Genomic DNA, 16548 nt, shown 5'->3' with positions numbered 1-16548 from the left:
TATGCAACCACACTAAGCACATTAACTCGGCGGTGTGCGTCCATGTACTGGGGCTAGCGTCGATTTCCGGAGCGTTGCACTGTGGGTAGCTATCCCATAGCTATCCTGTAGTTCCCGCAGTCTCCTCCGCCCATTGGAATTCTGGGTTGAGATCCCAATGCCTGATGGGGCCAAAAACATTGTCACGGGTGGTTCTGGGTATATCCTCCCCACTCTCCAGGAAGCAACGGCAGACAACCGTTTCGTGCCTTTTTCCTGGGTGAACAGTGCAGACGCCATACCACTGCAAGCATGGAGCCCGCTTAGCTCAAGACAGCAGTCATGAACATTGTAAATACCTCGAGCCTTATCGTGCAGTTTATGCTGAACAAGAACCTGGAAAACCAGGCGGCGAGGAGCAGGTTACGGCAGCGCGGCGGCGAGAGTGATGAGGATATGGACATGGAATTCTATCGAACCGCGGGACCCGGTGCTTTGGAGATCATGCTGTTAATGGGGCAGGTTATAGCCGTGGAACGCCGATTCTGGGCCCGGGAAACAAGCACAGACTGGTGGGACCGCATAGTGTTGCAGGTGTGGGACGATTCCCAGTGGCTGCGAAACTTTCACATGCGTAAGGGAACTTTCTTGGAACTTTGTGACTTGCTTTCCCCTGCCCTGAAGCGCCAGAATACCAAGATGAGAGCAGCCCTCACAGTTGAGAAGCGAGTGGCAATAGCCCTGTGGAAGCTTGCAACGCCAGACAGCTACCGGTCAGTTGGGAATCAATTTCGAGTGGGCAAATCTACTGTGGGGGCTGCTGTGATGCAAGTAGCCAAAGCAATCACTGAAGTGCTGCTACGAAAGCTAGTGACTCTGGGAGATGTGCAGGTCATAGTGGATGGCTTTGCTGCAATGGGATTCCCTAACTGTGGTGGGGCGATAGATGGAACCCACATCCCTATCTTGGCACCAGAGCACCAGGGTACCCAGTACATAAACCGCAAGGGGTACTTTTCAATGGTGCTGCAAGCACTTGTGGATCACAAGGAACGTTTCACCAACATTGACGTGGGCTGGCCGGGAAGGGTTCATGATGCTTGCGTCTTCAGGAACACTACTCTGTTTAAAGGGCTGCAGCAAGGGACTTACTTCCCGGACCAGAAAATAACCGTTGGGGATGTCGAAATGCCAATAGTTATTCTTGGGGACCCAGCCTACCCCTTAATGCCATGGCTCATGAAGCCATACACAGGCAGCCTGGACAGGAGTGAGGAGCTGTTTAATGGGAGGGATAGCTCAGTGGTTTGAGCATTGGCCTGCTAAACCCAGGGTTGTGAGTTCAGTCCTTGAGGGGGCCACTTAGGGATCTGGGGCAAAATCAGTACTTGGTCCTGCTAGTGAAGGCAGGGGGCTGGACTTGATGACGTTTCAAGGTCCCTTCCAGTTCGAGGAGATAGGATATCTCCATTAATTTAATTTAAAAAACTACAGGCTGAGCAAGTGCAGAATGGTGGTAGAATGTGCATTTGGCCGTTTAAAAGGTCGCTGGCGATCGCTACTGACTCGCTCTGACCTCAGCCAAAGAAATCTCCTCATTGTTATTTCTGCTTGCTGTGTGCTCCACAATCTCTGTGAAAGTAAGGGGGAGACCTTTATGGCAGGGTGGGAGGCTGAGGCAAATCGCCTGGCTGCTGATTACGCGCAGCCAGACACCAGGGCGATTAGAAGAGCACACCAGGAAGCGCTGTGCATCAGAGAAGCTTTGAAAACCAGTTTCATGGCTGTCCAGGCTACAGTGTGAAATTTCTGTTTGTTTCTCCTTCATGAAAACCCGCCCCCTTTATTGTCTCATTCATTCTCTGTAAGGAACCCACCCTCCCCATTCCCCCAGCTTTCTTTCAAAGGAAATAAAGTCACTATCGTTTAAAAATCATGTATTCTTTATTAAGTGATTATAAACATAGGGAGAGAACCAACAAGGTAATCTGGGTGAGGTTTGGGAGGAGGATAGGAGGAAAGTAAAAGGCCACCGAACAAATTCAATATAATAACAGCCTTTTGGTTGGGCTGTCCACTGGGGTGGAGTGGGAGGGTGCACAGAGCCTTCCCCCCCGCCTTCTTACATGTCTGGGTGAGGAGGATATGGAACATGGTGAGGGGGGAGGGAACGGCTGCAGCGGCACTCTGTCATCCTGCTGCCGTTCCTGAAGCTCCACTAGACGCCGGAGCATGTCCGTTTGCTCACGCAGCAGCCCCAGCGTTGCAGCCTGCCACCTCTCATCTCGAGCGTCCCTCATGACCTCACGTTCACTGGCATCTTTCCTAAATTTAGATACAGTGTCCTTCCACTCATTCAAATGAGCTCTTTCATTGTGGGTGCATTCCATTATTTCCGTGAACATGTCATCTCGCGTCCTCTTTCTATGCCGCCTTATCTGAGATAGCCTTCGGGACAGAGGAGGAGGCTTGAAAAATTTGCAGCTGCTGGAGGGAGGGTTGAAAAAAAGGAGAGAAGTTTTTAAAATGATACATTTTACAGAACAATGCTTATACTTTTTCATGGTGAAAAACACTATTCACATTACATAGCACATGTGATTTCAGTACAAGGCCGCATTTTCCATCTTATATTGAGTGCCTGTGGCTTTGGTGTTAGAGATCACAGACGCAGGTCCGGGTAACAGAATTCAGCTTGCATGCAGCCATGATAAGCCATTGTCTTTCGGCTTCTGCGCCCTCCTTTCCCACATACCAAGCAAAGCCCATTGACTGCTGCAGTTTTCCTGTTAACCTTCAGCAGCAGAGAACAAACTAACCCCCCCGCCTCGAATTCTCTGGGATGATCGCTGTACCCCTCCCCCCACCGCGTGGCTGGTAACAGGGAAGATCCCTGCTAGCCAAACGCGAAAAGCTCTGGGCCAATTCCCCTGCCCTGCGCTTGGCTAACTGCAGGGAAGGATTTCTTTTCAGCCACAGACAAACGGCCCAGTAGGAACCTCTGTCCCCTTACTTAAGTTCCCGTATTTCAACCAGGTTACCATGAGCAATATCACTCTTCTGAGGATTACACAGCAAGATAAAGAACGGATGTTGCTTGAATGCCAGCAAACACCGGGACCATACGCTGCCAGGCTTTGTCAGGCAATGATACCAGATTACTTGCTGCAAGCATGGCGTGGTCAAGTGTCCTACCATGGAGGACGGAATAAGGCTTCACTGCCCAGAAACCTTGTGGCAAGGCTTTTGGAGTACCTCCAGGAGAGCTTCATGGAGATGTCCCTGGAGGATTTCCGCTCCATCCCCAGACACGTTAACAGACTTTTCCAGTAGCTGTACTGGCCGCGAATGCATCCCAAGTCCTCAGTGCAAAGTAATCATTAAAAAAATGCTTGCTTTTAAAACAAGTTTTATATTTTAAAAGGTAAACTCACCTGAGGTTCCTTCCATGGGGTCATGGTCTTGGATACTGGCTTAGGAGGGTTGGGAGGGTACTTCAGTCAGGCTGAGAAAAAGATCCTGGCTGTTGGGGAGAACGGAGTGCTGGGTGCTCTCTGCAAGCTCGTCCTCCTCCTCTTCCCCATCCGCAGAATCCTCAGGTGTAGCTGATGAGACTATCCCCGACCCGGAATCCACGGTCACAGGTGGGGTAGTGGTGGCGGCCCCCCCTAGAATTGCATGCAGCTCGGCGTAGAAGCGGCATGTCCGCGGCTCTGACCCAGAGCGACCGTTTGCCTCCTTTGTTTTTTGATAGGCTTGTCTGAGCTGCTTGACTTTCACGTGGCACTGATCTGAGACTCCATTGTGGCCTCTCTCCATCATGCCCTTGGAGATTTTTTCAAAAGTTTTGGCATTTCATCTTTTCGAACGAAGTTCTGCTAGCACTGAATCCTCTCCCCATATAGCGATCAGATCCAGTACCTCCTGTACGGTCCATGCTGGTGCTCTTTTTCGATTATCGGCCTGCATGGTTACCTGTGCTGATGAGCTGAGCTATCTGTGGTCACCTGTGCTCTCCACGCTGGGCAAACAGGAAATGAAATTTACATTTTCCTGGGGCTTTTCCTGTCTATCTGTCCAGTGCATGCGAGTTCAGATTGCTGTCCAGAGCGGTCACAATGGTGCACTCTGGGACAGCTCCCGGAGGCCAATACCATCGAATTGCGGCCACACTAATCCTAATTCGAAATGACAAAATCGATTTTGGCGCTACTCCGCTCGTCGGGGTGGAGTACAGAAATCGATTTTAAGAGCCCTTTATTTCTAAATAAATGGCTCCGTTGTGTGGACAGGTGCAGGGTTAATTCAATTTAACGCTGCTAAATCTGAATTAAAGTCATAGTGTAGACCAGGCCTTAGGGGAGGGTTGGAAGGCCTGGGCCGACTGAGGCATAACTATCAGATGGGCTCTTGTTCAGAGGAAGCGCTGTTGGGGGTGGGGGTGCAAGAAGACTCTTGCCACAGCTGAGGCGAGAGCTGGGATGAACTCCAAACAGGCTATTAGCAGGCATGCAAGTTCTGTCATTGCTTGCAATAGGCTTTCTCTGTACCTTAATAATAAAGGAAACTTACCTAGAGAACTGGGTGGGACCTGATCTCTGTAGCAGTCTCTGGAGAGAAAGCAGGCAGGTCAGTTTGGGCAGATAGGCTTTGCTGGGAAATACACAGCGAAGGCTGGGACTCATTCAGCCTGTGAGCACCTGGCTAGAAGGGAGGGAGACATGGGTCTCCCCTCAGAAAGGCAGCGGCTGTGGCTGCCCTTGCTGAACTACTGAAGGGAAATGCCGGTGCGGTGGCCCTGCTCCGTGACACTGGCGTGTAAAGCAGTGGGATGCACTGGCAGGTTGGAGGGACCTGTGCCCCAGGACCGGTGTGAACTCTGGGGGTAACTATCTCCATAGAGATAGCCACAGGTTAACTCTGCTCCACTGCAAGCACCCACTTACGGGGCCTCCTGGCTGGGGGTGCCAATTGCTGGTGGGCAGAGGGAAGAGCGGGGCTTGGGGTGGCTGGTAGTTTGGGGTGAGTTTCCCTGGTGGGCACAGCCAGGGCTCCCTTGTGCCAGGGGTGGTGGAGCCTCCCCAAAAGTGGGGCCTGGGGGCCCCCAACCCTCCATGGCCCCACCTCTGCCCCTTCTGTTTCCCCTGAGGCCCTGCCCCTGACCAAGCCCGAAGCCAGAGTGGGGCCGGACAGCCCGGGCCCCTCCAGCTGCCCAGGGTGGGGGTGGGGGGGCTGAGAGAAGCATCTCGCCCATATTCTCACCTCCGGACCCCTCACCCAGGACAGGTGGAAGGTCTGCAACTCCCCACAACTGCCCGGCGCTCCCCCGGACTCCAGCTGCCGGTAGAGCCTCGGGGGGAAGAGGAGAGGCAGGGGCGGGGCCCATGGTAAAAAATGGATGGGCCAGCCCTGTCCACTTTCAAAAAGTGGGAGGGCCATGGCCCCCCCTGTTCTGGCACCCCTGCCTCATGCTATAAGCAGGCAATAGAGATTCACCCTTCACCCCTCGGGTAATCCCACAAGCATCACACCTGCCCCATCTGCAACTTCCCCAATGCCTTCCCCAACACCTGACTCGGGGACACAGCAGAAGGGGAGCGAGGAGCTGCAGCTGCTGTGGGCTCGACAGGAACTCCCCCTTTTGCCCCGCCCGGTGCTGGCTGCAGGGCAGGTCCCACAGGGGGCCTGTAACTACAGGACCAGAGTCGGCAGCCACAGGATCCACGAGGCTGGTGTCCAGGGCCTGCCTGTCAGCTTCAGTAGGACAGGCAATCCTGGGTCAGATATGGGCCTAGGTTTCTACAAGCTCAGATCCTGCTGAGCCAGTGTGACTCACTTCTCCTGTGTAGAGATGGGTGGAGGCCGTTCCTCTGCGGCTGCCCCACTCAGATACAGGCATCTGGTGACAGACAGGAAGGTGTCTGGAGCCTAACAGCCCTTCCTTTGTGTTGCAAGCAAGCGGGGAAAACCCTTCCTTCTCCCTGCCAGATAAGCTATTTGCAGTTTTGCTGACACCTCCACTTGCAGCCTACAGGCTGGCATGGCTCCAGTCATGGGCTGGTACTGACACAGGGATTGAATTTTGTCTTAGAGTGATAGCCATTCCCCAAAAGGACATAACAGCTGATATCGTGGAGAACCCCAGTTACCAGCCAGCCCGATCCTTCCTGGGTTTGCCCAGGGGTCTGAGCTATAGGCAGAGCGAATGGTTTCACATGTGGAAACTTAAATCAGGTCATACAGCCCTGCAGCATTCAGTGGGGTTACAACCACACAGGGTGTGACCAGGGGTCTCTCTGTCCCAGAATGCAGGGCTGCCCAGAGGGAGGGGGCAAGTGGGGCAATTTGCCCCAGACCCTGCAGGGGCTTCCACGAGAGTTTTTTGGGGCCCCTGGAGCGGGGTCTTTCACTCGCTCCAGGGGCCCCGGAAAACTCTTGCGGGGCCCGGGCCCCCGGAGCTTCTTCCGCTCCAGGTCTTCGGCGGCAATTCGGCGGCGGGGGGTCCTTCTGCTCTGGGACCCGATGCCGAAGTGCCCCGAAGACCCACGGCGGGAGGTCCTTCTGCCCCGGGACCCACCGCCGAAGTGCCGGGTCTTCGGCGGCAATTCGGTGGCGGGGGCCCCCCGCCGCTGAAGATCCCAGGCCCCCTGAATCCTCTGGGCAGCCCTGCCAGAATGTCTCCACCCCAGGAATGTCTCCCCATCGACCACCACTGCTGCTCCCACTGGGGATCAGATGGGTCTGAGCCCAGGAGAGTCCAACAGGGAATGTATACTGGGGCCCAGAGTGGGAGCCCATTTGTCACCCCCCTCACCAATTCCCCCGAGAAGCTGGCTGGGTGACCCCTTTCCTCCGAATGCTCCATCACATAGTTCACGCTTTGGGCTCCAGCTACAGGCTGCCTCCCTGGTTGGATGGAGGATAAGTTACCCGCTCTGTCCTGGGCTTTCACCAAGTTAACCCTTTGAGGGTCCCGTTGGGCCACTATGTCACCAATCTTTGGTCATTGTGCCCACATATGCCCAATTTTTCTACAGATGTTACACCTCAGGCCTCCGAGATCCCTTGGAGGCAGTCTACCCACATCAGCTGCTCCCTCCACTTTGGTTTTACTCATGTCCCACTTCTGGGGCAGCCCTGTGTGACCCCCTCTTTGCGCCCCTGACCTTTCAGTCTCTATTCATACCCGGGTCTACTGTCCACAAACTCACCTGCCAACCGGCCTGCACTATGCAGATCCTTCGGCTTCCTGTCCACGAGCCCCATTTTAAGCTCCTGAAGGCAGATCTCATAGAGTTGTTCCAACCCACCCAGGTTATGCAAATCCTCCAGCGTAGTGACCCCTGCACCCTTACCCCATTTGTGGAAACATTCTCCCATCAGGGTGGTGGCTTCCATGTAGATCACACATGGGGTCTTTTCCTATATGCCTCAGGTCTCATAAGAACATAAGAATGGCCATACTGGGTCAGACCAAAGGTAGATCTAGCCCAGTATCCTGTCTTCTGACGTGGCCAATGCCAGGTGCACCAGAGGGAATGAACAGAACAGGCAATCATCAAGTGATCCATCCCCTGTCGCCCATTCCCAGCTTCTGGCAAACAGAGGCTAGGAACACTATCCCTGCCCATCCTGACTAATAACCATTGATGGTCCTATTCTCCATGAATTTATCTAGTTCTTTTTTGAACCCTGTTATAGTCTTGGCCTTCACAACATCCTCTAACAAGGAGTTCCACAGGTTGACTGTGTGTTGTGTGCAAAAATACTTCCTTTTGTTTGTTTTAAACCTACTGCCTATTAATTTCATTTGATGACCCCTAGTTCTTGTGTTATGAGGAGTAAATAACACTTCCTTATTTACGTTCTCCAAACCAGTCATGATTTTATAGACCTCTATCATATCCTCCCTTAGACATCTCTTTGCCAAGCTGAAAAGTCCCAGTTTTATTAATCTCTCCTCATATGGAAGCCGTTCCATGCCACTAATCATTTTTGTTGCTCTCTCAATTCAAACTAATGTAGTTGAGCCTTTTTGAACTGTTCATATTCCCCAGTATCCACTCCATGCATCTGGCTGTACGTCTCTATCACTTTGGGACCGAGTAAGGGGGTGAGACAGTGAGCTGGTCCCCAAAGTTGATCTGGTTCAGATGTAGGATCCCTGAGGAATTGGCGTCTTGGGATCTTTCCTCACTTGCCCTTCTGTGGGTCTTCTTACCCCTCTGTTTCTCCAGCTTCTGCTTTCTCCTGGTGTTTCCTGCTGTTCTTCCTCATTCATGCTTTCACTGCTTCTCACAGCCAGAGCTCATTCCCTCTCACAGGCTGCTAGCTCCTTTGCTCTCAGATCCCACACCCACCGCTTCAAATCTGTCAGTGGAGAACCAGCTCGGGAAGACCCCCTGCTGGGTGAGGAACTGGGCTGTGAGGAGACCCTGCTACTGCCTCTCTCAGTCTCTGAACCCCGCTTGGGTCTGAAACCTGCTTCTTGTATCAATCATCCTTCTCCAGCTGTGCAATTGGCTGCGCCTTGTTGAGCTTCCGAGCACTTAACCCTCTCTCCCTGCACAGGTTTGCATAGTCTTTCTTAGGAAGGTGGTCACACACCATTTCCTTGCTATTTCCTTTGACTATCCTGGATTTACTGCTGCAAGCCACTTCTTGCAAAACACTAGAGGTGCATTCGGTACCCCAACACAGGGTCCGGGCTACACCCCCAGGTTTGGAACAGTCTCTAGGTAGAACCCCTTCCGCTTACCAGTCTCAGTCTTCCTCCTGCATAAGCCATGCGGCTTCAATCACTGCATCCTTAGATGGGACCTCTGGGCCTGCAGCCCCCGCCTGCTTCACACCATGAGCTCCGTTCAGCAAGTCCAGCTGAGACAGTCCCCGACAGAGACTTGCCCACACTTCAGGGATGAATGTTCTTCTCCCAGCATTTGCAGTTACACCCACACAGTGGTCGGATTTATTCATTAACTGGAACACATCTTAGAAAGTTCTTTGGATAATCTAGAGAACTGAAGGCTAAACCATCATCCATTCTGGTTAGCCCAGAGCCCAGCCAAGTTGTAGTGAAACCTTTTTGTTTAAGGTTTGCCTCTCTTTCCATCTGACTTTCTTTGTCAGACTCCAGGTGAGAGCCCTCATCCTTTGCAGCAGCCATCTCTTATCCCCCCACCTCATCCCTTCTCTGTCCTTTCTTCTCCCGCTGGGGAATGTTGCTCAGCCTCCTTGCTGAGAAGTGGGGGAACCCCATCCCTCTGGGTCCTTGGTTGCCAGATGTCGATTGGATTTGCCATTGTCTTCTCAAATGCTCCATTGATATGGGGACCAAGACCCAGACAGCGAGGTGATACCCACAGCTATGTCTGTTAACCTGTCCTGAGAACAAACCATCCCTTTCCACCACTGGGTAACAATGCAGCATATAGGGGAAACTGACGCACAAACAGGACACACAAAATATTCTCACTTTGTCACACATGGGTGTAAACCTGAACTAGCTACAATGAAACCCAGGCCTCCTGACTCCCACCCCCCCTGCTCAGGTCCTTAATACCCACCAGAAGGACAGAACTGGGTTGACCAATTTAAAGCTGGTGAGTTTGAAGAAGTGAATGATTGTAACAGGAACCACGGTGGCCTCTTAAGTGAAACAAGGCCATTAGGTAGTTCAGAAGCATTTGGGAATATGAGGAACCATTGGCCTGAGATTCCCACTGTGAGATTCCCACTTGGGGCATCCAAAACACTAAGTCACCTTGTTACACCTCCACATCGGACTCCAGTCTGTTTGCCAGCCCAACAAACTCCTCAGGACCCTGACCACCCTTACCTGGTCTTGCAGGTGATATTTGGTGCCCTTGAAGAGCATATTCCTGCCACTAGACACGCCCAGAAATTACCCAGTCCACAGACTCCAAAGAGGTCGTGTGCACCAACTTGCTGAGGAGACACACTTTGCTTTGATATTACAGCACTGAGATCAATTGAACGGAACACCAAGCATAAGTTAATTAATAAAGAACCGAGATCTAAATGAGAATAACCAGCAGTAATAGGAACAGAAACAAAACAAGAGTATAACACGTTTTCTAGTGCCAAAACTTAGCCAAAGGACTGTAACTTGTTACAGCAGTTTTCTCACCCTCAGAGACCTTTTCTACAGAACTTGCTGATTTTCAATTAAATCAGGATCCAGAATTTTCACATATCGTTCACCTCCACCAGAAATGCTCCTCAGTGAAAAAATGTCCTTTTTTTCCTCTTGATATTTCCAAAAGTCTATGGTCTTTGTTTCCAGAGTCAGACTGAACCCCTGAGGTTCAAACTCCAATGTTTTCTCACGTTGATTTCACATCCCTCTGTTAATTTCCTTTCCCCCTTGTCTTAATGTGCAGATATACTTCCTATTGTCTCTGGCTAACCCTGTTTTATTTACATTAGAGACAGGAAGAAAACTACCTGTTCCACCTATCTGGAAAAAAACTGTTTCTCCCTTTGTCTGATTACAGACTTTCAAGCATAAACTCAGTGAGTACCGACAGTCCTTGTATAGTGTTAATACAAACATTTCACAATGGCCAGTTATCAGGTCTCATTGGAAACCTTACATGCCATTCTTTAAAGATAAATATCAGGACAGCAATGTGTTAGGTGTAATGAGTTTGTCAAGCCTGATAGGAGTTGCTGTATATAACAGTGAACCCAGATGAGGGGCATTAAGGTGCTCTTCAGGTCACACCCATATTGCATCTCAATAACACCTGATGGCTTCATTCATACTAGAAAGCCAGAAATTCATCATCTTGGCAGTTCCATCAATCACACCTGCCAGGAATGTTGCTGAGTATAACAGCTTCCCACGGTCCTGGCAGGTGTGATTGATGGAGCTGCCGAGCTGACGGAATTCTGGCTTTCTAGTATGAATGAGGCCACCGGATATTATTGAAATGCAATATGCATTTGCCAGTCTTCAAGCATTCCCATGGTGGGACGGGCACAAATGTTAGTCACTAGAGTGATTGGTTGGATAGAGAAGAGCGAGAGATATGAGTGTGCATGGGGCTGGATATATATCTCCATATATATTTATGAGTGTGTATGGGGATATATATACATGGGAGCCCCATGTGAAAACAGCTGCTATACAGTATTCATGCAGCATCCTCCACAGCATCACAGATGAACCATGGGCTACTCTGGGTGCCACAAGCATGGTCGGGCTTGCCACAATGAACCGCACCATGCCTGAGCCTAGAGGTGACGTGGGAGCCCAAAGCCAGGTAGCCGTTCATCCAACTGGTGATTCAGAGATTCCAAGGCCAGGAGGGACCATTGGGACCATCTAGTCTGACCTCCAGTCTAACCTAGGCCAGAGAATTTCCCAAAAATAGTTCCCAGAGCAGATCTGTTAGAAAAATATCCCATCTTGATTTAAAAATTGCCATGAATGGAGAACTGCCACACCCCTTGGTAAATTGCTCCAATGGTAAATTTCACTCACTGTTAAAAATATATGCTTTATTTCCAATCTGAATTTGTCTAGCTTCAACTTCCAGACATTGGATTGTGTTAGACATTTTTTTGCTAGATTGAAGAGCCCATTATTAAATATTTGTCAAGTTCTGGAACAACCTTTTCCGGGGAGCAGAGGGGGTGAAAAACCTAACTGGCTTCAAGACTCAGCTTGATAAGTTTATGGAGGGGATGGTATGATGGTACTGCCTACAATAATCTGTAGCCTATTGGTGCCTGCAAGCAGCAAATATTTCCAATGGCCAGTGATGGGACACTAGATGGGGAGGGCTCTCAGTTACTACAGAGAATTCTTTCCCTGGTGTCTGGTTGGTGGGTCTTCCCTACATGCTCAGGGTCTAACTGATCCCCATATTTGGGGTTGGGAAGGAATTTTCCCCTGGGTTAGATTGACAGAGACCCTGGGGAGTTTCCACCTTCCTCTGCAGCATGGGGCATTTGTAGGTTTAAACTAGTGTCAGTGGTGGATTCTCTGTAACTTGGAGTCTTTAAACCATGATTTGAGGACATTGGTAACTCAGCCTGAGGTTCGGCGTCTATTACAGGAGGGAGTGGGTGAGGTTCTGTGGCCTGCAATGTGCAGGAAGTTAGACTAGATGATCATGATGGACCCTTCTGACCTTAAAGGCTATGAGTCTATGTAGATACTTACAGACTGTGATCAGAAGTCACCCCTTAACCTTCTCTTTGTTAAGTTAAATAGACTGAGATCTTTAAATCTATCACTATATGGCATTTTTTCTAATTCTAGAATAATTCTTGTAGCTCTTCTCTGACCCCTGTCTAATTTATCAACATCCTACTTGAATTGTGGACACCAGAACTGGATGCAGGATTCCTGAGGCAGTCACATCAGGGCCAAATACCGACATCAAATAACCTCTCGACTCCTACTTGAGGTACCCCAGTTTATGCATCCCAAGACGGACAATCAGCATTGGCTTTTCTTCCCAGAATGTTATAGTAGTTCTGGTGATACATTGTCAAAGTTGCAGGTTTTCCCCTTTTTCCTTGATTTCCTTGTCTTTTCTTCTTCCCTGGAGACTAGCTGGACGTTTTCATCTTGGCGGCCAAACTGTGGAGATGGACTGTATTGATGCCACTCTTTTTGGATGGACACCTCCAAAATGTTGCTTTTGTCTGCTTTAGTGATGTTGGTCAAGTGCATGGGAATACGGTTTGGTGAGACCTGCAGTTTCCTTGTATCTGGTGGATGTGATACCGCACCACAAATTCATTAGAAGTGGCTGCCAAAAAGCTAGATAGCATATCTGGATGAAGAAAGTACTGATCTGCTTAAAAAGTACAAAAAAATCCAGTGATCCAGAAATAGCCAATCAGTTTAGACAGACTGAATGCAGCCCGAAGAGCATGCTGGGAAAAAGTAATGTCAGCGATGGATACATCAAAATCTAGCAAGAAAGCATGTAAGTTTGGTGTATGGGTATGGATGGCTAGAGAGCGAGATCGGTGTGTCTAGGGACGGGCGGATAGACGGAAAGCCACTTTTGTATCAATTTAGCTGTTCTATCAATTCAACCCTTAGTGTGGATGCAGAAAACCAGCATGCTTCAGACCAGTATAATGTATTCCTCTCTCTCAACAGCAATAAGTTATACCAGTATAAGCGCCTTTCTACTGGTACTCACAGTCCAGAAAGGATAATGCAAAACTCTTGTTCCTATCAGATCTCCTATTTGGGCTTGTGGGTGAGTTTCTGTGAGACAGTCTTATGTGTTTCATGTTTTGTGTTGGGCGTGTTTTGTGTATTTGAATCTCTTGCTTGTGTGAGTTTTTTGTGCCTCGTGTTTGTGTGTGTGTGTGTGTGTGTGTTGTGGGTATTTGCCACTTGCTTGGATGCATCTCATGTGTCTCCTCTTCCACCTTGTGTTTGGATCTTTGGCCAGTGTGTTTGTGCCTCTTGCTCCTGTGAGTCAGAGTCTTCCGCGACTCAGGAACTGTCTCGGGTAGGCATTTGTTCCCCTTGCTAGTGTGAGTGAGGCCTTTGTCCCTCCTATGCATGCTTGTGTGAATGCTTGTGTGAGAGGGAGCATTCCTCTGAGCGTCTCTTTCCTCACACTACCTTCCTTCCCTTGCCTAGATTCCCACCCAGCCCATTCCCTTTGGGCCCATGAGGAAATGATTTACATTACTCATTTCTCAATCAATCTCTCTGGGTGATTCACTCACATTGTGTCATTCACAATCTCTCTCCTTCTTCCATTATTAAATCTCCAAGGGCACATTCCTGCCCCTCACAAACAGGGGCAGACGCCCCTTTGGCATTTCCCTGGGAGTCCTTTTTCCTTAGAATCCAGGATGTGCCGCACCACAAGGCTATGGCTCCAGTGGTCAGCACACTCGGTCTGGAAATCAGGGTTGTGAGTTGCGGGGGGAAAGAGGGTTGATCTAGTGGAAACTGGCTCAGCTCCTCTCTCCCTGTGCTCCGACTGCCACCTTCAAATCACCACAGGGATTTAGACACCTAGTTTTCTACTAATTTTCATTGCATCCAAATCCCTTGGGAGCCTTGAAAAAAATCAGCCTATGGTGTGTTTGGATGCACATCTCTTGCTCTCCTTCTTTGTCTGCCATGCTTTCAAAAATATGATGGCCTGAGAGAGGAGAATAAACAATTTTCATAGCTCAGCTGCCTGTGGGAGGCGGGGTGGGAGGAGCTGAGGGTAAGGATTGAGGGGCACCAGCAGAGCTATGATGGGGGGGAGTGAGGTTCTAGGCTAGCACTGGATTAGGAAGGTGCCAGTGGGTCAGCACTCGGGTGCGTCTACACAGCAAACAAAGGTGTGTTTGCAGCATGGGTGGGCATTCCTACCCTAGCTTTAATCTAGCTAGCACGGGTAACAATAGCCATGGGGACACGGCAGCATGGGCTAGCAACCTGAGTACATACCCAGGGTCCATGGCAAGTTGGTACTGGGGCTGCTAGCCCTCAGTGAAGTCCGTGCTGCCTGCTATCAATACCCTCACTAGCTAGATTAAAGCTGGCACAGCTCTGCCTATCTATGCTACAATTGCACCTCTGCTCGCTGGGTAGACACACCCTGAGATGTTGCTGTGGAGCCCAGTGTGTAGCTGCTGCTTGCTCCCCACAGTTGCACTGCCTGGTGAGCCACTGCTTTGAATTTCCTGATGTTGAGAAATCCTGTTGACCCAATTCTTTCCTAGATTTCGCCTCCCACTCCACCACCTCTGGTGGCCTCTATATAACATGCTCCAGGAAGGGAAGGAGGATCAGCTCATCAGAGGCCAGGATCCATTGTTCTGACAACAGCGAAGACACAAGGATTTGGGTAAGTTGCAGGAGATCCCACCAGCCAGGACAGAGGAGAGAACAGTGTCACTTGGGACTGGGGGGGCCAGGATGGCTAGACTCTTCCCTCACCTTTGGGATGGCAGTGGGTGAGACCAGAAGACTAGCAGCCAGAACTCCTGGGTTCTATTCCCAGATCTGGGAAAAGAGTGAGGAATAGTAGATTAGAGGAAATGGTGGCCCTAGTCTTAGCTGGGGTCCCAGCAATGGCTGGTATGTTGGAGTCCTGATATCAGCTGTAGCATCTAAGGGCTACTGTCATGCAGATAATGAGAAGCCTCCTGTTTTGAGATTCCTGGGGAAGGAGAGGTTGATGGCAGGAGTCAGAAGGGAGCAACAGGAGGGGTAAGGGCTTTCAGGACAAAATGGGGTGGGAGGGGTTTGGGCCCAGGAGGTTCCATGGAGGAGGCAGATCCCCACCCAGCGCTGTCTCCATCCATCTCCCCCCTCTCCCCACTGCAGGTCGATCCAGACATAGCCATGGCTCTGAAAATATCCTTCCCTGTGCTCCTGCTGTCCCTCATCCTGCTGGGGGCTTGGCTGGCTCTGGCCAGCGGGCAGCTGTGGAATGAGAAGAATGACAAATTCCTGCTGAAGCACTGGAATTACCCCAGGAGCGAGGACTCCAATGGCACCTACTGCGACACTATGATGCAGCACCGGGAGATGTACGGCCAGGAGGCCAACACCTTCATCCATGCACCCATAGGATCCATCAACGGCATCTGCAACCTGGGTGGGACGCCCGGCAAGCCAAATGAACGCCACAGCGTCGCTCCCTTCGACATCACCGTCTGCTCCTTTAACTCGACGAGCCGCACCTACGCCGGGACACGCTATGTCCGCAGAATTGTCCTCGCCTGCTGGAAAGGGCTCCCCATAGACTATGTGAGGCACATATAGGGCCCAGCGCTGGGCATGGAGTCAGGCAGGGGACCTGGCTGCTTCCTCTATCCCCTGTTCTGTCCCTTCCACACCAGCCACGGCACCCAGCTCTGAAGACTGGTCAGATTGTTTAGGCCTCACCGGCCTCTGCCCATTATAGAGCAGAGCCACCCCTTTACCACCCTGTACAGCCTTCTGCCACATAGCAGCCATCTAAACACCTGCCCCTTAATTAATTTAATTAATCCATCAATTTCACCCTTCTAGTATTCAGCTTGATACTGGATCATCCTCATATTCACAGCAAGTCAGTGTTATTTGTAATTGTTTGTTATTTTTGCACATTCCCCCCACTCCCTGCTTCCTGCAATTCTGTGTGCTCTCCAAACTCAATAAAACCTGATACCTACCAAGAAATCTCTGGCTTGTTGAGTTACATTGGGGATAGCAAGGAGATGAGTCACTAAACGGTTAAGGAGTGTGCTGGGAATGTGTTGAGGTTTTACAGTGAGTTTCTCTGTGCTTTCAGTCTCAGGCTCTGCCTGGTGTTAGGGAAAGAACGCAGGAGTCCTGACTGCTACCTCTAGCCCTGCTCTAACCCATTAGACTCCCCTTTCCCGCAAGAGCTGAGAATAGAATTTAGGAGTCCTGAATTTTTATCTGTCTTGTTTTAACCTACTGGACCCCACTCCCCTCCCAGGAACATGGTTAGAACCCAAGAATCCTGATTCCCAGATGCCCTTGTGCTAACCTGCTAGACCCCACTCCCCACCCCTAAAACAGACCTGACACAACAGATATTAACCTCCATG

General features: G+C 50.4%; 1 protein-coding gene across 1 annotated transcript; it reads left to right on the top strand.

Moving 5' to 3' along the window:
• The first annotated feature begins 15331 nt into the window (after nucleotides 1–15331).
• Nucleotides 15332–15754, top strand: LOC117885684 (ribonuclease-like). Its single transcript, XM_034787075.1, has one exon. It carries the CDS (start codon nucleotides 15332–15334, stop codon nucleotides 15752–15754), a length of 423 nt encoding a protein of 140 aa, XP_034642966.1.
• The last annotated feature ends 794 nt before the right edge of the window (nucleotides 15755–16548 follow it).

Source organism: Trachemys scripta, chromosome 12 (assembly GCF_013100865.1).
Source record: "Trachemys scripta elegans isolate TJP31775 chromosome 12, CAS_Tse_1.0, whole genome shotgun sequence".
Classification (NCBI taxonomy): Eukaryota; Metazoa; Chordata; order Testudines; family Emydidae; genus Trachemys; species Trachemys scripta.
Note: the sequence above shows the minus strand (reverse complement) of the source record. Positions and strands in the feature narration are given on the sequence as shown.